The sequence below is a fragment of the Liolophura sinensis genome, chromosome 6 (genome assembly GCF_032854445.1).
Source record: "Liolophura sinensis isolate JHLJ2023 chromosome 6, CUHK_Ljap_v2, whole genome shotgun sequence".
Lineage (NCBI taxonomy): Eukaryota > Metazoa > Mollusca > Polyplacophora > Chitonida > Chitonidae > Liolophura > Liolophura sinensis.
In genome coordinates, this window is record NC_088300.1 from 55,899,374 (window position 1) to 55,919,948 (window position 20,575).

At 42.3% G+C, this 20,575-nt stretch overlaps 1 protein-coding gene across 3 annotated transcripts in view; it reads left to right on the forward strand.

The window, feature by feature from the left end:
• LOC135467704 (lactadherin-like) overlaps positions 1–20,575 on the forward strand; it is a 42,176-nt gene that overhangs the window by 14,020 nt on the left and 7,581 nt on the right. For 2 of the 3 annotated variants that reach the window (XM_064745517.1, XM_064745518.1), the window contains exons 2-8: positions 2,367–2,433; positions 12,632–12,837; positions 14,716–14,838; positions 16,319–16,457; positions 16,917–17,057; positions 18,886–19,058; positions 19,910–19,987. In XM_064745517.1, the coding sequence (XP_064601587.1) occupies positions 2,367–2,433; positions 12,632–12,837; positions 14,716–14,838; positions 16,319–16,457; positions 16,917–17,057; positions 18,886–19,058; positions 19,910–19,987 (927 nt within the window). The remainder of the gene's footprint in view (positions 1–2,366; positions 2,434–12,631; positions 12,838–14,715; positions 14,839–16,318; positions 16,458–16,916; positions 17,058–18,885; positions 19,059–19,909; positions 19,988–20,575) is intronic. The other variant, XM_064745519.1, reaches the window with a different exon arrangement.

The following is a 20,575-nucleotide window of genomic DNA, read 5'->3' on the forward strand; positions in this document are numbered from 1 at the left end:
AAATACTCGAGACAACTCGGCCACTTTACAATAGTGCTTTCTTTGCGTTCTAAGTGTAAGTGCGGGCGATACAAGAGGCACGTATTTCAGTACTGAGTGTTTTTTCACTGATAAATCGGGCCGCGTAAATCGGCCTTATCTCTGATACTGCTGCCTCGCTCTGCTAACATTTACAACCTGATTAAAACATCTCTGTTTGGCTTAATAATGACTCGGTTGTTTCCCAGTAGACATGGTGTACGAACCTAACTATCCCATGTTCATTTCTGTTGTGTACAATTTGGACGTGCTAAGTTGGCACCTGAGATATATACTGTGGTGCACTTGACATTCCCCTGTTCAGGCCACCCTCGGGCCGAACCTGGGCCTGACATTTACTTTTGGGACTTGGGTTGAGTTTTGCGGGACAATCAACCAACCAAACAACCCGTCTTGTCCCGTTTACCTGAGCGACACCGGCCTGCTGTTTGAAGTTAAGTAAAAACTGATTTTTCAGAAGGTCATCATTTCAAGCTGTCTAGTCAAAAGTCACTGAGAAGATGTTTAAAATTCTTGTAGCACAAGCATACGGCTGAGTAGTTCCGGTGAAGCCGAGTCGTTTTAATGTGGAGCCGTATGCGGCGATGAGGGCAGATTTATGGCGTTACGTCCCGGAATGTTATCGCTGATTGAAGGGACTAGTGTGGCGACGGCTAGTAAGATCCGACCGTAGACGGACTCAGCTCTGGCAGACTGTTGACGCTCGATCAACCGTGGGAAGACCAATACATGACAATTCGGACTCATGAATAATTTCTGATCATTTTTTTGTGACACGGTGTTTTTCAGGAGATAAAAGGTTCTGGGTTAAACACGCACACATGTCCACAATAACCTGTTGACATGTCACCAAACTTTTTGTACAGGTATGCGGTTCATTGTACTGATATTGTGTAACTACTGAAATGATGGGGGCCGTCAGATATGGAGTATTCAGAAACTTATGACGTTTTGGGGCTAGTGCTGTAACATACCCATCAGTGTTTCTTTTCAAATTCCTTTTACACGTATTGTGCACGTCATTACGTCAATATGTTATTTTGGGAATTGATAACAGCCCGTGACTAAGGCTAAATGACTGCCCAGATGACGCCAGTGGTCATCTGGTCGTGATCGGATTTGGATTAACGGATTATCCCCAATAAGGTACAGGTGGCGTGACTTAGGTTATATACGGCCTGGTCTGGTGCCGGGTCGATAGCACAAACCGGTTAACTGCCGACTGGCCAGCAGTAAAGTCGTCTCAGTCTGCCAGTCCTCATTAGCCTCTAAGTATGGATAATTCTAATTTGTTTTATTGAGAGACTAATTGCCGATAAATCAAACAGAGGTCGTGTAATTGCCAGAATTATACCCATCACGTGACTTCCACCGACAAATTACGCTGGCCAGTACCTTGTGCGGTTTGCACGGAAGGCTGTAGGGGGAGCAGATGTACGAGAAACTCAAAGTGTGTTTTTATAACATTCTATCGTTAGTCAGTGTCAAGATTCGTAATACACTTATATTTACAACTGCAGACAGATAAATTGGGTCAGTGTTTACCTCATTATGCCGGATCACTACATTAGACACTCTTCGAATCCGCACCACAGAAACCTAAGGCCACATATCATTGGTTGATAAAGTAAAGAGTTTATTCTATACCGTATGCCAGGACGATCCAATACCAAGCAGCTTCTTCAACAAACGATATAGTCAGCAGCCATGAGTCATATAGACATCTCTACTTTGGAGGGGTTTCTTCGCCTAAACTTCATAAAGCATCTTAATGTAGATAAATTTCTGTAGTTTCATGTAAAACATACGTACTGTATCCAATCACATCCGCACAACGATAAGAATGTCTTAAGTTTCTTTGGTTGAAAAGATGTCTGTAAAGATTTTAAGATGGGAGGAAGCACTATATACTGTGTATGTGGACATTTACTAGTGTGATTATTTGGGGTGATAGAGGGCTGGCAAACATGTAGTACCACCCTCACTCAGTTAGTCGGTGTATAAGCACAGCCCTGTGATCTACTGAAGCATCAGCATCTATTGTCCTGCTCATATACCTCAGAAATACTTACAGGCATGTTTCCCTCAGGTGAAAGCGTGCTGTTTTACAAGGCAGGTCTTTCCCAGGTTGTTTATACAAGGCAGAAGGTGTTCCCTCCTGGTAAGGTCATATACTCACACACACTCAATACAAATTGCTCTTAAATATGATACTTTGAAGACGCTAACCTGAAATAAGGAGATTTTAGTCCGGCCGGGTACAAAAGCTGAGTCGGGCTAGGGCCAGTTTTCTGTTTACTGTATTTCTCTTTTCTGTTTTTTGGCAGATGCTGTCGCGGTGGACTGCTGGCCTGGTGGCCCTGTTAGTGCTGGTGGGACTCTGTAGTGCTCAAGGTAAAATCTCCACTCTCTCTTTCTCTCCCTCTCTATAGGTACCCCGTCTCCAATAGAACAGTCGGTCAGCTCTATGGGTCTTACATCCTGCTTTATTAAAAATCCGTTCAGATAGCGCAGATATGGAATGTCTGAAGAGAGACTCACCTGAACAAATATTAACATGTCAAAGAAAGTCTTGATTACCACGTCACAAGGTGGAATACTGTAGCACGCTGGAGCACATAAGCTGATGACGTCACAGGATGACGGGCTGGCTTTCAAAATATTTCACAAACAACGTCACTAACTAAATGTATGTATGTTACATTTCTTCGCCCACATAATATTTATTATGTAGACTAATGTCTTTAAGATCCTACCTGTCGAGCAACAGACACCCGTGAGGCATTAACACTTAAATATGGAATAAGGCAAAAAAGGCAAGAATCTCGAACTTAAGCTTCACTGCAATGTTTTGTAGAGGGGAGAAAATTAACATTGCACTATGATGCCTCATACCGTGCATGAGTGCAGGGGTGTGAGCAGTCATATATGTCACGTAACGCTGTACAACTCCACAGTCACAACTAACCTGTTTTATACGGAATTGATGGGAGGAAATGCATTCTGGTGAATGTGTACTTTCTGCAAAGCTGTAACTGGCTAACGCACCGGGTAGTTTGTGAACGAAAAATGGATACTTCAGCCGGAGTGAATTATTTCACAGGTTCTGACAAATTACAGAATAAAACTTATGAAGTGAATAAGGTAAAACTTGTTCATGAAAGACTCTACTCTGGTTAGACAGTTTCTATGACTAATATACTCTACATAAAGGAAGTCAGTAAAGGAACTAGCATGTGGATATGTTAGAAGAAATGAAAACCAGCAAAGCGATATTCTGAATAAGAGATGTGAACATATCATATGTACCATTTTGAACTTACATTTAAACTATGTAGTAAAGAAAACAAGCTTTATCACGCTAAATTTGTGGGATGCAAATGGTTTAAAGGCCAGGTGGGACGAATAGACCGTATTGTTTATCTTACACCTGAAAGTAAACAGTTTGCATCATGCGGTGGCTTCAGATAACTGGCACTGTATGTCGGCGGCAACACTTGGTATAAGAAGGCAAACAACATGTGGTAAAAGTTATTGTAAATATAACACCAAGTAAGAAGTGACTTCTGGAGAGGTAAACAGCAGGCATCTTATCTGAAGATGGATTATACATGCAGGTTTATACAGTACGCTGTGTAATCTTTTTCCGAATGGATAGCCAACCAAAGTAAGATGACACTGCGGTTGTTACCTTGTTTTGGATAAGGTACTGTATATATGGTTACATAATGGGCTTCAGTGGTAGGACAGCTAAAGAGCCTATTGTCAACCCGCCTATATAACAATGGACGTGCTGTCACGTTATGTACAATTGGCTCGGACATTTCGCGGGCAAACAAAGTTTTGACTGCGGCGAATTTTTCTGTACTTGACAACCCATCTCTTGTCTGGCGAGTGCTGGTGGGAGAAAGCCCGGGACAAGGCGGGCATATTTTCATAACCTCTGACAGGACGGTGCTAACACCAGGTTCTATACCTGTCACAATTAGCTGTCCTCATCTCCAAATTACCACAGCTTTACCGCACATTAGCTGACATTTCACAACACCTAGGTGCTTGGTATGGCTTACTCGTTGGCGGAATCTGGCGTGGGTTTTCAATGGCAAGGTGGAGACGGCGTACGAGACGCTATTGCAGTAGAATGGGGGAGCGATTAGAGCATCTGTTACACACAATACTTCTGTCATGTCACCAAGTGCGATAAGAAGAATCAGCTTTTCATTTATTTGACCTCCAAAACATTTCTCGTGTGTCTACCACGGATCAGTCAATTTCGCCAAGAATGTCTCTGGAACAACACTGACTGGGTATGGTACTAGAGCAGTGCCAAGGTGTTTATTTTTCTCACATTACTAAGTACCTTAGATATGATTGTCTGAACGCTGATTTCTTTGTGGTTCGGGGAAATTCGGTTTTGTTTGCACAGAAGACTGAGTACCTCGCAAATAATTTCACTCGCTTAAATGCTTCAGTAATTATATTATAAACGGTCATTTCTTCAATTCAGAGAGTCAGCGGATGCAACATAATTTGTTGCAGAACAGTTAGTGACATATAAAACTACTATACATTAAATCGTGCGCCTATGTTTTATAAGTTTAGTCTGTAACTTAATCTGTAAACAGTGGACTCGCTTGAGAAATTTATTTGCGAACTGCTTTCTTGATATAAAGTGCTTTAAAGATAGGCGTAAAAGAGTCAACCTGTCATCAACGCGAATAATTATCCTCACTAAGGAATGTAATCCTGGCCGTCCAAGTTTTCCCCTTATATGGCCTCGTGTACACATCGTACCGTGGACAGGAAGGTGGGGCCTTAAACTCCCCATCTTCCGCAAATTTACCCTGGCGTGTCGGCTACCTCATGAGGTCGGTATTGTTGGCGTAGACTGAAGAGACACGTGTTACTGGATCCTCAATACTTCGGAACGCCTGATTAAGCTTGGCTTGTTGCGTCAACAGGCGAGCCGGAGTGAATCCCAATGAAAGTCTTTTCAGTGCGTAGAGTGAATGTATTTGTCCGTATTGTGAGGGTAATAAATGGTGGAATTTAAGGAATTCTCGAGGTGTAAAAACACTTATTTGTCGAGTGCAAGGTGTAGTATGCTTCTATCAACGTTTCATCCTTAACGCAATGTTCAGCGCCCCCTGGATACACCTCACCTTCATATCCCATGCAGGATGCAGTCTAAGCCAAACTACAGCCCAAATACCCTCACCGTTTCTGCGCCATCAATTTGGCTTCATTGATATAAACATGAAGCTCAAGGACACCAGAATCTGCTCAATTCATGTGATTACATAAGAGCAGGACGAACTTCTAAAACTGTCAGTCGCTTGGTGCAGCCAAAATTTGGGCCTGCACATGTTCGTTATCAGAGGACCCCCCACTTGGTTCCAGTGAACCTCAATCGCCCCATACATCATCATTCATCTCCACATAGAAGTCAAAATACCACTGGATACATTTTCATCCAGATTACTATTACTAGATCCATGCCATGCTTTCGTTTTCCGCTGACGCCTTATTGACGTAGGCGAGACGATTTGCGTAGTTTTATTAATATCAATCTGTTGACGCATAAGTCTGCCGGGTGACTGTTTCTAACTTACGTCATCACTCACTGCAGTAACGCTCATGCTAACAACATAGTCTGCAGCTAAACACAGCAGTCATTTATCTTAGTACTTTCGCAGTTAAAGCGCAAGACGATTAGTTACTGTTTGTACACGTACATACAGCATAGATTCCCTGCATGTGGGTGTTCTACACGTTTACAACATATACAGTCGTACATCCCTAACCTGGTTATTCAAGACAAATCCAGGAACACCTGATAAGCCTGGAGACTAAATGCAGGTGACTCTCTTGAAAATGGCGGTAGATATACGGACATCTGAAACTGACATATCAATTCCAGGAGCGGTGGAACCAGTTCCAGAGTCGGGGATGGAAATGGAGATGGTGACGGATTCTGAGGATCCATTGGTTTGCCGAACAAAATCGGCTGCTTTTGAAAAACGTTGGGTTTGACTCCCTACGAGAAATCCCCCCTGCTCCGATTTCGTGGCATGCACCTTAAGTCCAATAAGCCTAGTCGTTTATCCTTTCTTATGTTGACATATATAAACTTGGATTAGACCTATGTGAGTCATTGGATTTATTTCGCTAAAGGTTAAATCACTCACCAAGTAATAAAGTATATATTGTCATGGTCTCCTGGCTTGGAAATTGCCCCATAAAGAGAAAAAATCAAACGGCAAGAGTTTTGACCAAGGTGGACAGCTTCTGGATGTGCCTAATCTAAGAATTACTCACACAGAGAGCTTCTTGCTTTGACGCCTTTGTTTGCTGGGATAAAACTGTCGTACAATAAAACTGTGTGCTAACGTAAGTTATTCTATATGAGCCAGTATATGAAAACTTAATCCGTAGGTCAGTTTGTCTGTATTTGCAGTCTTTTCCGTTGGGATTTAGATACGCGTAAATTGGCCAACCTGTCATTAGCACGGGTTCCAGTTAAAGGTCTAACTTGTGTACAGGGGCTTTAGTAGTGGCAGTTATTTGAAGCTTGCGTATAGAGAGCGGCACTTACTCTATCAGAAGTATGGGAACAGCCCTATATAGATATACACTGAAGTACGCTTATAGATCGAGGCATCGCGATTACCTCAGTCACACCTCACTCCAACATGTCTGAAACCTCACAACTCGCGTGAATGTCTCAAGTTTCTTGCCAGTATACTATGAATTTATTTCGGTTATTTACCAAGTTTCTTCACACAATTAAATCTGAAGAGCTCTTCTATATTTTTATAGCTGAAATATTGATAAATACGGAGTTAAACACAAACCACCTTTTTGAACCACTTATTTGTTCCTTTGGTGCTAAATTGTCCGGAAACATGGTGCCGTTTATGTTACTGTTGTTAGCGAGGCATGTTAGATACTAGAGTTATGTGTACCCTTAATATGCCCGTCCCCCCACCGATAAGAGACCACTTCCCAACTCGTTAAGCTAATTTCTTCCTTGGTATTTCTTTACTTCTATGTGAAGAGTTCAAGCGTGGGTAAATGGCAGTTTGTATGCGGCAGAATCATATATCCGCCACCTCTTTATGTGTATAGTTTGCTCGATGTCCTTAAAGTCTCATCGTCTCACCGCGCAAATAATTACACTGAGGTAGTGTTAGACCATTACAGGTATTGAAAACAGGTAAACTTTTTGCTCATTTTCAAGGGACGTACAAAAGAGCTCCCCCCCCCCCCCCACCTCCCCCAAAAATACATGACGGTGGTTAGCCGAGGCAGAGCTATAGCACATAGATCTTGTCCTTTTGTCCATCTCCACCAAATAGTGTGACATACTTCATGCTTCAAGTGGAACTATTCCAAGTATGCAAACCAAGGGACCAATTAATGAAGAGATAGATCGAGTTGAACGCAGGCTGAAAACAAATATCTGCGAGGTATAGCAGGGGTCCTAGGCCATCCGTCACTCAAGGAAGCCGCCAAGCGTTGTAGGGAGGATATCCCGGGGCGACTCGGGCCTTGTGAATCGTCTACCTGTGGTTAGAAGAGAAAAACATGCCTACCCGCCGAGAAAAATGCTCTGCTAAAAGAATTCGATACCACCGTATATGCAGTCTGCTATTTCGATCACCTTTCACGTAAAACCGGGGCCACCTTAATTTTCTCTATATGCTCTAATTTCCGCTTGCATACCTGTATCGAATCATATTCAGGCGTTGTAATTTTATGAATGTTTCGTGAAAAGTGGACATATGAGAAGAAAACTTGACATACTGGCATAACCTTTCGGCGATTTTCACACGCCAGCGTGAGTAAGAATTACCGATGTTTCTTGTAGCAGTATAGTGCGCTAAAAAGAGGTCCAGAGGGCCGACAGGTACACGGACAGTAACAGGTGTGGCTGTCTTTGCAAGCTTACCTGCTGGATAGGTGGGTTTTAGGGCGCAGAATATCTCCCAGATGGAACAGCCGTAATTACAGACCAGCACCTTAAAATATACTTACATGAAGCACGATATCTTATACAGATCATTTTAAACCTTTCGGTTATCATCTATATTTACTGTGCAATTAGACCTATATTATTTGAAGCGGATTGAAAGGACGAGGTTTTAACGATGGAACCCCGTATTATAACTGCAGGGCATTGGTCACTGTGTTTAATAATGATAAAACTCGTGATAGCGAGGTTTATAGGGGCCGATTAGCGGTCACTAGAACTGGTCATTACTGTTCACTGTCCACATTTATAATGGCTATTCAACAGGGAACGGTCCCCTATTTCTGGACCATCTTCATATAGACACACAGATGTGTCGATCGTCACAAAGGGTTCCCCAGAAACTTTGTGTTTAGCAGAAATGGATTAGGTATTTGGGACTAGCACAACTCGGGACCTACATATATTTGTAAAGGACCGGTGTATTGTGATGCTATAGGATAGCTACATATGTATTTACACGTCCTGTTGTCAGTCTCTTCACGTATTTCGGACAATGAAGTTTTCACAGTGTCCTTTACTCAAGCTTCCGTACAAGCTCTGTCGTTGATATCAGGAACCAGATACGGTTTATATGTTTCACGTATATACGTCTTACTCTGTATGTTGATTTGTATAAAATTATTTAATCTGATATATGATATTAATGTAGCGCGGACTTTTGTCCTAGAACGGTTCGTTTCGTGACTTACTAAGCTGAGTACTTGTCTTAAAACTCTGGTTTTAAAAACTTATTGTTTAGAGATTGGTGCGTATACGGTAGTTGCACACTTACAGTCTCTGATATAAAGTTGTTTTTGTTAGCAGATAGCATCGTGGTGTAATGTTATATTAAACAGCATATACATAATGTAGAGCATGCAGAACGACATGCCTACGGGTATTAGTAGTGATATGTATACATATCCGTACATATGAAGCTGTGTTTCCTTTTGGACAAGGTTGAGTGGTTTTTACGTTTGTAATAAATACACCGTAATCGTTATCACGTGGACTAACTGGAAGTCGGAGATAGACATCGTATTTCATGCAATAAAGACTAAAAAGTTTAAACTAGCACACCATGTAGATACAGATTGACTGGAGTTCGTGCCTCCCGGCGGACTCATTCTGAACGTAAATCAAAGTCATTGTTCACGGTCAGAATCTTGAAAATTAATTTAACATTACACATACTATAGGTTTGTGTGTTTTATGTTCCATAAAACAAACACTGCGAAGAAATCATTTATGACCTTTTTATGCCCCGGTATTTATGATAGCAACCAGTTTACACAGAGCCATTTGTTGTGAATGGGTTCAATCTGTTCTGTTCTGACAGTGCTATGTATACTCATTCCGAGATTGAATTGTAGATTGAATTTAGATTGAACTAAAACATCCAAGACCTAAGAGAAAATGCGAAATGTCAACAAAACTTCCCCAGTTAACTGAAAGACCCCACATACTACGGCGGCATAGGCAGTCTTTCCGAGTCACTGGTTTTAATTGGTTGGGTCACACTTTTCTTATATACCTTCGTTGTGTACTGACTGGTGAAACTGTAGAGAACAGCCTGCATGAGTGTCAGTTCTTTCACTCCGTCATTAATGTATATCCCGCCTTCGGGCGGAATCTACGAGCGTAGAAAGAACGGAGGCTGTCAGCGTTCCTAAGGGTTCACCCCTCGCTGCTTTACCAAACTTTTACTTTGTCCAGAAATGAAATTAACCCTCTCTGTACGGAGGATGTATAGCTTTCTCTACGGTCAGTGCGTCCCTTGAATGTCCCCCTTTGGTGTGTATTATATGTCATCAACAAATGAATCTGGCGCGCTATTCCGCGATGTAGGGGTAGAGACACAATGGTGAGCGTATTTTTCTTACCAGTTAAGGTATGATTAACTTTGCCCATCCAAGTTGAAGACATATACAGATACATATATATGTATATAAGAACATCTGTTGTATACAGCACAAATGTCCCCAGGTAAAAGAGTTAAAATGTGATATGTTATAAACATCAGTTATACAGTATAAATCGTTGCAGTCAGTACCGGTATAAACCTTTGATATAGGCCTACGTGTTTTTTTCGTGGCGTCATCATTTTGATGTCGTGCATGTACTATATCCTTAAACGTGAATCTATGACTGCCGAAATTACTAGCAACTGTTTTCGTGCACGACATGCTTATTAAATCAGAAAAAAAATTTAAGAGTCTCCTGGAATTTTACTTCTCTTAAAATTTCATGGAATTCTCTGTTTATTGTTTTCTTGACTTGAATTTTATCACCTTGTGCATTAGATTATATGGAGATTGGATAAACTGTCGTGGCAATATTGCTATAGCCGTATGCTACTGTCTGCTTTCATCCGTAAACTAAAGCTCATTTCCATAGCGCCATAGCCCCAAGTGTATAGCAATGCCATGCGATTTAAACGACCACTATAAATGTAATTTCGTCGCCTCTCGTACAGTTAAAAATGAAGCACGTGGTTTAATCAAATGACATCTTCTGAACTACTGACGACAGTGACATATACCCGTAAGAAAATCACAGTGTGGTAGGGATTTACACCACGATGTCAGTATTTCAGCTATACTATAATTGGGTATATGTCTACAAGTCGTCAGGGTATATAGTTACAGTGGCCTCAAAGCTCATATCTCCTGGGACAGGGCCTTCAGTGTTCGGACCTTGCTGAAATGCTAGTGTTTTGGTGTGGTGACTAATAGCGGTCAACGATTTGTTATCGGCTACTGTCAGAGAGCATGCCAGAACTGGACGTTCGGGAACTGAAGGGGATTGGGAATCACTGCGATGTAGTTATGCCCGTGCCCTGTCACTTCTATAGCTGTCTACTTGAGACGACAAAGCCTGACAAATATCTCCGGCGACAGCTCCCTGAGACCTCTTCATATCTGAGAGAGATTCGGTTCCTATCTGCCCCTGAAGTTCGCCCTCAGCCCCTCCCTTACTCTTTGAGGCCCCGGGATCCTAAACCGAACTCAGTATTACTTTCTAGGTATATACACATCTCGGGTCTCTTTTTAGCGGCCATCAAGTGTGAGGCTTACAAATGATACAGGTATACAGGTGTGTCTGACACAAACAAACAAGTGGTCACTCAGCGGGATAATCTGCTCATCACCTGATAGCCTTTATGAGGAAATCATAGCAGAGAGCTTATATAAATCAGGCTTAATGTGCGGCACTGTATTCCATCTGTGACCCTCAGCCCAAAGACCGACCGTATAATAAACCATAGAGCTTTCTCAGTGGTGAAAAGTCCTACCTTTGAAGCCAAATGCTTTGTACCAAGACGGAACTGTCACACTGTACAATCTCACGTCTGTGGGGCATTTTGAGCATGCAGTCTGAAACAAAATCCGTGTCTTTGAAGAACGTTGGCAGCGTTGTCTGAGCAAGCACCAAACACTCCAGATGTGATATGTCGCCCTGCATTCTGGGTGACCAGAGAGCTAGCAGGGGCTCCCCTCACAGTACTTCGTACACTGACTTTTGCCACAAATAACGTCAGCATGTGGCGTACAACATGGACAGCATATATCTGAGAAAACCAATTCTCCCTGCGCAGCTTCGTGAAAGTGGCCGAAGATACAAATAATCCCACAGTTTTCGCTACTTTGATCTAACTTCCTTCACAGGTTTCCTGTATTGGATAATGTCAAATTTCCTGTGGGTTTTACGATCATCGATGACTGTCCATCTGACCACTTCAACTAATCTATACTAGCTTTAGATAAAAGCTCACTTTATTCTGCGTCTTACTACGGAAAAATACTTACTTTCATGAAATCATGAGTATTGATCTTGGTCATGGAGCACTACGTTTTTATGTACGTGTGTCAGTTAACAGAATAGTAGCCAAAGGGAAAAGATACAGGTTGAATGCTTTACCCTATTATCATTTTGTTGCTAAAACATTGCCACACGTTCAGCTAGTGTTAGTGATATGAAAAGTCCTCCTGTTTATAGTCGTCTAGTTTCATCTATAACGTTTGATGCAGATACAGGACCACTTTTCTAGAAAGTCTGGTTGTAGCTGACGACAATGTCAAGAGACGGGACCTGTTGGTCACTTTTCTAGAAAGTCTATATCTGTGTCTGATGGCAACGCCAAGAGACAGGACCTAAGTCTACCTGTAGCTGATGGCATTGCCAAGAGACAGGACCTAAGTCTACCTGTAGCTGATGGCATTGTCAAGAGACGGGACCCAAGTCTACCTGTAGCTGATGGCATTGCCAAGAGACAGAACCTAAGTCTACCTGTAGCTGATGGCATTGCCAAGAGACAGAACCTAAGTCTACCTGTAGCTGATGGCATTGTCAAGAGACAGGACCTAAGTCTACCTGTAGCTGATGGCATTGCCAAGAGACAGAACCTAAGTCTACCTGTAGCTGATGGCAGTTCAATCCATGTTTCATTAATGTCACAGTGTCTCTTATCATTTGTACCCTGCAGCTGCTCGTGTTCGAGGCGCGTGTTTATTCAACTCTTCATTAGAATATTATGATGTAACAGACGATCAAGTTCCTTTTTTCTCTGTGTTACAGTCTGTGTGAACAATGGGCCCCTGGGGATGATCACGGGGAAGATCCAGGACTGGCAGATTACGGCCTCGTCTACCTACCCCCAGGAATGGGACAAGCACTGTCACGAGAAGTATGCCCGGATCTACCTTCCTAACAAGCTGGGCTGGTGCGCCAAATACAAATCCAGCTCGGAATGGTTGCAGGTCGACCTGGGAGTGGCTGCTAAGGTATCAACTCTTCCACTGTCTCCTCGACTTTCTATTTCAGCCTGGTTGCCATTGAGGTGACACAGAGGCCTATCTAATTGCTGTACAAACCTGGCGGGTCCCGGTGAACCGTCCGACCTATTAATTAGCCCGTTAAACAGGCGGTCGGGCTGAGTGGGTCCACAAGCCTCACCTCCGTGCCGCCCGCCCGGTTTGTTGAGCAAACTTACGTGAACAGCTGAATAAGATGGAACAGGACCGCGAATTCTTGCTTAGTTACAGAGTCAGTAGTGACACTTGTTCAGTGCGGTGTTAGTTACTGTTAACACATACTATCAAAGCAAACTGTCGCAGAGGTGAACTAAATAACTGATTTCAAAGGTGTTCTTAGGGAATAAATAACCCGCGGGAACATCTGAATCTGAGGTTAAGGGTCATCGTCAGAAGTGAAGTAGTCGATGATGGCTGGATGAGTACAGAGGGACCTCGCTGCCGATTGCCCAACCCAACTCTCTTCCCGACCCCCCGGTCTGATCCAACAAGCTTGCTCCACAATGGGACAATTACTTGTCTAAATTTGTTATGTGGCTCATGCGAGAAATGGTACCTATCTTACACGGGGGGGGGGGGGGGGTAATGGTACATATGGTGGGGTTAAGAGTATGTGAGGTCTTCCCTATATCATATTATGTCAGACTGATAGTCAATACCCCGTGGTTAGAGAGCTATCATGTGTCCCGCGAGGCGAGTCTCGTACGCAGGCTCCGCTCGCAGTCACTGGACCAGGTGATGGCCAAATAACAGGCTGCCATAGAACGGTCTAATTGTCAAACCGAGGAGAAACTCACGGCCCTGACCCGCCCCTCCCCAAGCACGGATTCCTGTCGTATACCTACTCTACCAGGCCCACGTGATTTGTTACTCGGAGATCAATGACTGACAATTACCTTAGTTGCCATATCATCAGGAGCAATTTGAGAAAACTCTATACCTGAAGTATCCCGATCTGACAGTTTAGCAAAAGGGTAAATTATGGGACTTCGCATAGTTGTGTCGTTGTTTCCACTCTTGCCTGTGTGGACTCGTTTGAAATATATTTACGTTGTTCTAACCAAGTATCTCTTAGATTATAGCGTATGAGTTCAATATCAATTATCATGGAGTATTAAGTCGGATCACCGTAGGATTGTATTCGTTGAATACTTGTAGGGCTGATGGCTTACATTGCTTGGGAATTTCGTGCATACAATGCACCCAGTGACTTGTATGTCAGCCCTTAAAGACGATTTACGCCCTTCATAATGACACTGACATTTGTCATTATTGGTTTCCTTGCTATGAATTTACGATAATGTCGAATTAATGCAGTGATTAATCAGAGAAATGTTCACTGAACAAAAGGTCAGGGCTGTATAACTGTAATCCGGTGAAGTCAGTGCACGTGCAGTAGGCAGTTTGACAGCCAGAACAGATGGGCTCCGTTCTGGTTCCCTAAAACTGCCAGAACTTTGATCTCATCTGACGTCGAAACCCATTCCCTAGAATATTTCTCCCCAATGTGCCTCTCAGCGCCTCTATTATGCAGATCTACCACATGCAATGCCCGCAGTTAAAACCTTATGTACCGCGGTCTTATCTCATTGGCTTAATTAAACCGTTTATACACATGTTTGCATTGGCACGTCTGTATGTCATATTTGTTTTAATTTCCTTTACACACTTTCTCACGCTTTCACTATTTGTCTCGTGAGCCACAATTTAATAAGTTTAGGATTTTTTCTGCTGTGCCAGTGAGTTATGCAGTTTCTTTAGGCGATGTGTATTTTATGATAATTCTTGTTCGGTTATGTAGTTTAGCTTAGGCGAAGTTATTACATATCCTGTCTGTTGTTTCACAAGGTGACCGGCCTGATGACACAGGGTCGAGGTGACGGGGTGGAGTGGGTAACCGCCTTCATGGCATCCTACAGCATGGACGCCTTCAACTGGCAATACGTTACAGACCAGTACGGTAACCAGCGGGTGAGTTATCACACGGGCCTACTATGCTGGGTCCCTAGACACGATAGGAAAACACAAAAGCTGAACTTGCCTAATAAAAATTGTGACAATTTGTTTCACTGTCATATTGCACATATCACGATATAGGTAACCTGGCAGGGAGTTACAAAACCATTGGTGGGGATCAGCTGTATAGCTGTAGGGTAATTGTTTTGTAAAGATAGTATGTAAATCATCAACGCTTTGCCAGCAGTGATAAATATCTAGGACTTGTATGTCAGCTCCACTGGGGTAGGTAAACAGAAGCCGCTGACTCTCTGGTCCCTCGTAACAGCACACTCCCTCACATAAACCACAGCTATGTGAGGCCATACCTGTGTCAGATGCGACTTTATGCTGTTATCGCACAGAGCACCGAGTGAATCTTTTTGGCAAATAGACAGATATGACGCTGACTGCTTACATGAATATGTGCTGTATTTTTATACTTACGTACCACATAATTTGCCTTCTTGGTCGTATGGCGGTATAAGGAAACCTGTGTGCAAACTATCTTGTTTTGCTCGTAAACTGCTTCTATCTGTTATGGTCTTGCAGCAACCTGCGGATGGTCGTGGGTTTTTCCCAGGGTTCTGCCCGGTTTCCTCCCACCATAATGCTGGCCATCGTCGTATAAGTGAAATATTCTTGAGTACGGCGTAAAACACCAATCAAATAAATAAATAAATCTATCTATTATTTAACATATTTTTGAGTGGATAAAATAGTAAAGTTAAATGCTTGAATTTTATATTGGGATATTTGTACCATGCTGATAATGTTTGATGTTAATGAGAAAAATCAGGTTTTGTCCTTTTATGTTCACCATTGGGTGAAATTGTTATGAAGTTTTACTAGTCCAATGTTCACTCATGCACAAGAAAGACCTTTCCTAGCATTAAAACGGCAGTTCAGACAAAAAAAGCATTTCCCACGTCATTAATACCTAAAGTCGCCTAAAGTTTTCCACTTTAAAGTTAATGTGCCAGTAAATCCGACCTACAAGAACATTGGCTTCGTGTAGGCAACGTCATTTGACATGTAATTTTAACGTATGAACACAAGTACTTTGTTGTATACATCTGTGTACGCCAAGCTGTTTGGACTCTTGAAAACAGTTTATATGTTGACATCAAATACGGGTTGAGAAGGGTGTATAGTCACTCTTTTGTAGTAGGTAAGGACTCAGTTTGAAACATATTTTGAATATCAAACGCCTATCAATCAATAAATCTATCACAGTAGTAGTAGTAGTCTGTCTTTATGATGCTCTTATACATATATATAGGGATGTTTGGGTTATTATCTTCCAGTTTACATCCCGCTGAAAATGGAATTGAGTTAATTACTGAACTATTTATCGTTGAACGAAAACAGTCACCACTCACCTCTGTTTCTACTTTATATTACTTCATTTTGGTTATCGTTTTGTTAACGGTTGTGTTTATGCTTTGGTGGTCAGGTATTTGAGGGAAATGTGGACTCGTATGGTGTGAAACATTCCTACCTTGATAGCCCAATCATCGCCCGTTTTATCAAGTTTCACACCGTCCACTGGCACAGACATCCCAGTATGAGGGTGGAGGTCTTCGGGTGTCAGTGTAAGTCTACTTCTCTATATACAACTAAACCTACATTACATCTGTATTATAACCGTTCACAAATATTTATTTATTTATTTATATATTTCGCTGCTGTTTTAGGCCGTGCTCAAGGATATTTCACTTATAGGACAGCAACCAACATTACGGTGGCAGGACATAGCCAGGAGATCCACGACCATCCGCAGGTTGCTGACAGGGATTTTCCACATCATCGGACCAATTTTATGCTCATGTTTTGTACAGTGTATATATACTGACAAGATACATGCACTTGGATCGAGTCGTGCTTACCATTTTATCCTTGGCAGAGAGTACGACAGTTGCAGATCGAGTCGTGCTTACCATTTCATCCTTGGCAGAGAGTACAACAGTTGCACTACCATTTAAAGTTACGTGGTTGTGCCATATATTTGTACATAGGCATGGCTCTTCAAAGTTTAATAATTTTATTTCCAGTGTGCAAGGAACCCATTGGCCTACCGCCGTATGGCAAGATGACAGCCTCGTCGTTTTCATCCCGGAAACGAAAGCGATCCTGTCAACCGGAAGATGGCAACATTCTTAGCAACAAGGCTTGGTGTTCCAAGAAACAAGATGGTATGTACTTATGTTCAGAGAATTTAGGACGGTCTAAAGAATTCGGCGTAACAATTTATTGCACAAGATTATGTGGCGCCAAGCAGGATAACATAGTCCATCCGCAACACCTCGGTGAATATCCAAAATAGTTTGAAATAGTTCTGCTTTGCCTTTGTTATTTATTTGTTTGTTTGATTTGTATTTTACGCCATACTCAACAATATTTCACTCATAAGACGACGGTCAGCATTATGGTGAGATAAAACCGGGATCGGAGAAACCCAATCTGCCTTTGTTTAAACTGACCATAGACCTTTTTTGATGTCAGTTATTTATGGCTTCTCTTTGACCTTAAAAGGTGAAACACAGCCCCGGCATATTCCATTGACTAGAACATTAACACGTTGAATTATATCCTTAAACGACCTGACGATAAAAATATATAACGAATGCCGAGCCATTAAACGCTTTTCAGGTGATTTAATGGCGGCTAATAGTTGAGTAAATTCTGATCAGCGTTCCCCTCGTTCGAGCAAGCCTTTTTGAAACGTCTTTGCGGATATTTAAGCACATTATGTAGAGGAAGAAAAGCTTCACTCATTACCATATGTGCCAGTGGTTGAAGAGGCGGTAACAGGATATAGACGGGGAGGGTTTCCTCTTTCACGTACAGCTCATTCAAATCTCTTCAATTCTTTGCCCAGTATGTCTCGCTTTTGATTCTGGGACATGAAAATGGTAGAGACGGCTTGTATCAGTAAAACCGACCCTGTATTGCTCTGGATTCTTGTGGACTTGGATACAAGTTTGTGTGTTGTCGCAGTTCCTGCTGGGACTACAACAAATGGTCGTAATTAACATTGGTAGAGATAGGATCGGGGACAAGCGACGATGCCTGTAACCGATAGGTCGTCGTGGAATGTATTAGAGCCACCTGACTGAGTCGGCCATGCTTGGTTGAACCACTCCGAATTAATGTCCGATTAAGCCTCACCGGCTGACTTTACGCACTTTCAACGCTTAAACTATTTTAGATAATCCCTGAGCTGTTGCTGATGGACTATGGTATCCTACGTCCCTCATAGTCTTGTGCAATAAATTGTGAAGCCTAATTCTTTAGTTGTTTGTTCGCCAAGATACACACCATACTGTTTTCCTCAGTGAACTGTCAGTTACCGCTATCTGGACACCGTTAGGTTACACGGTACGGCTGGCGTTTTTACGGCCTCTCGAGCTGTGCACAAGATGTCATAAAAACTATCCTCAACGTAATAATCATCGTGGACGTATTTCCATCCTCACCGGTGCCTTTAGTTGTGTTAGATACATTATAGTGAAAGTAGTTTGGGCAGTTTTTTTCACCGGTTAAGTTCTGCTGAATTTGTTCCATTTCAAGAAAATGCTGTTAAGTTTTACCCTCAACTATAAAAAGGAATTTTCACTCATTACTTATGTAAAGTGTTGTTCAAAATAGAAACGGTCTGTCTTTTACAACACTTCACTTAATAGATCATTCTGGTTCATGGAGTGGCACTGAATTCTGCTAATGTCATTGACACAAACTGTATACTTCATTGTCGAGAAAAACATGTAAAAAGCATTTTTGAGATGACTCATAATTGTCTTTCTCGAGTTATGCTGATTCATCCAGTTCACGGTTTTCTGTGATTATATCAGGGTTGTGGGTTACCGCGAGAGCATCTCGTTTGTAAGATTTCTTTTAAAGGGTTGAAAGGATATCCCCGCCCCAACAATAGACACAATATAGATTTACTATCACATCCCAACTTCGTCGAGGGTGGCAATATAAGTTTACTACTGTAACAATATGTGTGGTAATTTTCAGAAAATCAATGGATACAAGTTGATGTTGGTCCACCAACACTGATAACTGGCATCCTGACCAAGGGAAGAGAGGACACCCGGCGTAAACACTGGGTCACGCGATTCAAGGTCTCCTACAGTAACGACACCCGAGTATGGTATTTCTACAAAGACGCCAATCATCTGGACGCGAAGGTATCTTCAGGCATCATGTAACCAGCTTACAGAGTAGGGCCTATAGTGTTATTGTATTTAACGATTCTCCAACGTTAGGAAGAGAGTGACAGACCGCCTTTGGCAATTAAGTGCTTCTTTAGAAATCGATCAGAGCTAGATACTAAATCGTAGATGCTGTATCTGCAGACTCTCGTTTGAAACTATTACTGTTACATATATAAACAGAGATTCTCTTTTTTCTTACGCTACTTAACGAGTAAATTCCGGTAATTCTTTAATATTGATAAGGGTAACTTGTAATTGTAAATGAATAATAATTTTTATGTGATTTTTTAAAGGAAAGCGAAACAGTTTAAACATGTATGTGAATCTGTATATAGGCGTGCATCTGTCCAAGTCGGGGATTAATGTTCAGATTTAGATGTTGAAGGTATTAGATCATCCTCACACGCACACGAACACCCCTCCAATCCACGGGCAGCAGCAGAGGAGAGAGATAAGCCATCGAGTAGGCATTCATCTTGGCTATTTAGTTACCTGTTGCCCATTGCCAACAAGATCTGAAGGCTCTCGTCCCAGTTCTAGATACCTTCCGGTCCCTTCTCGGGTCTTTGGGTCCAGCCGTGCCGGGCCTAGGCCAGTGTCGGGGGAAGGCTGCTCGTCTGGACAGGCGCTTTACTCACTCGACTCGCTCAGGTGTCTCCGACCAATAATATATCTCTATCGTTGCGGTGGTGATTGGATAATATGGTATAATGACAATATCCTCGGCTGTGGCGAAATCCTCTCCATTCTCCTCAGGGGGAGGGCAACATGGACAGGGATGGTTTTGTAACGGCTTTTTGTTCATTTTCGACTCTTCTTTGTAGAATCATTGGTTGTGGACATCACCGCCTAACACTTCTACCCATCAGTTTATACCTGATATCCACACCGAGGACCTCATGGTAAGCACTAATCCCTCAGCCCACCTCTAGTGCATGTCCACACATTAACTTTAATGCTACGTAATGCCAAGCTTTGCGCATGTACGAATGGGTGAAGCATGTAAACAACGTGTTCATATTATAATTGCATGATTTCTAAAATACTATTTCGTAATTTTCTTTTTAACTGAAACTTTTTTTCTTGTGTAAACTGTTCTATATTAATGAATTTACGGTGACGATATTATTGTCTTTTTCTTCTGATTACATCTGTCATTCATATTAAAATTTAATGCCTAAGCTTCAGATGGTGCATGATGACGAAATATGTTATTCTAAGATTAACCTCGGACTTCTGCATGAAGACGCCATGGCGTTATCACTAACCTTTACTAACTGTCCTCTCTGGCTAACCATTGATCCTCCTCCGCATCGCTAACCCCGACAGCGCTATGACTGACATAACGCACGAGTCTACCCCGAGATGCCTTCCCCTCCCATGGCAATGCTCTATACCCCAATTGATCCCCTCCCCGAGCACACCCTCACAGGGCCCCTGACGCCGATGACGTAGCTGCATGATACAGTAGCTGCTAGAGGAGTTCGCGC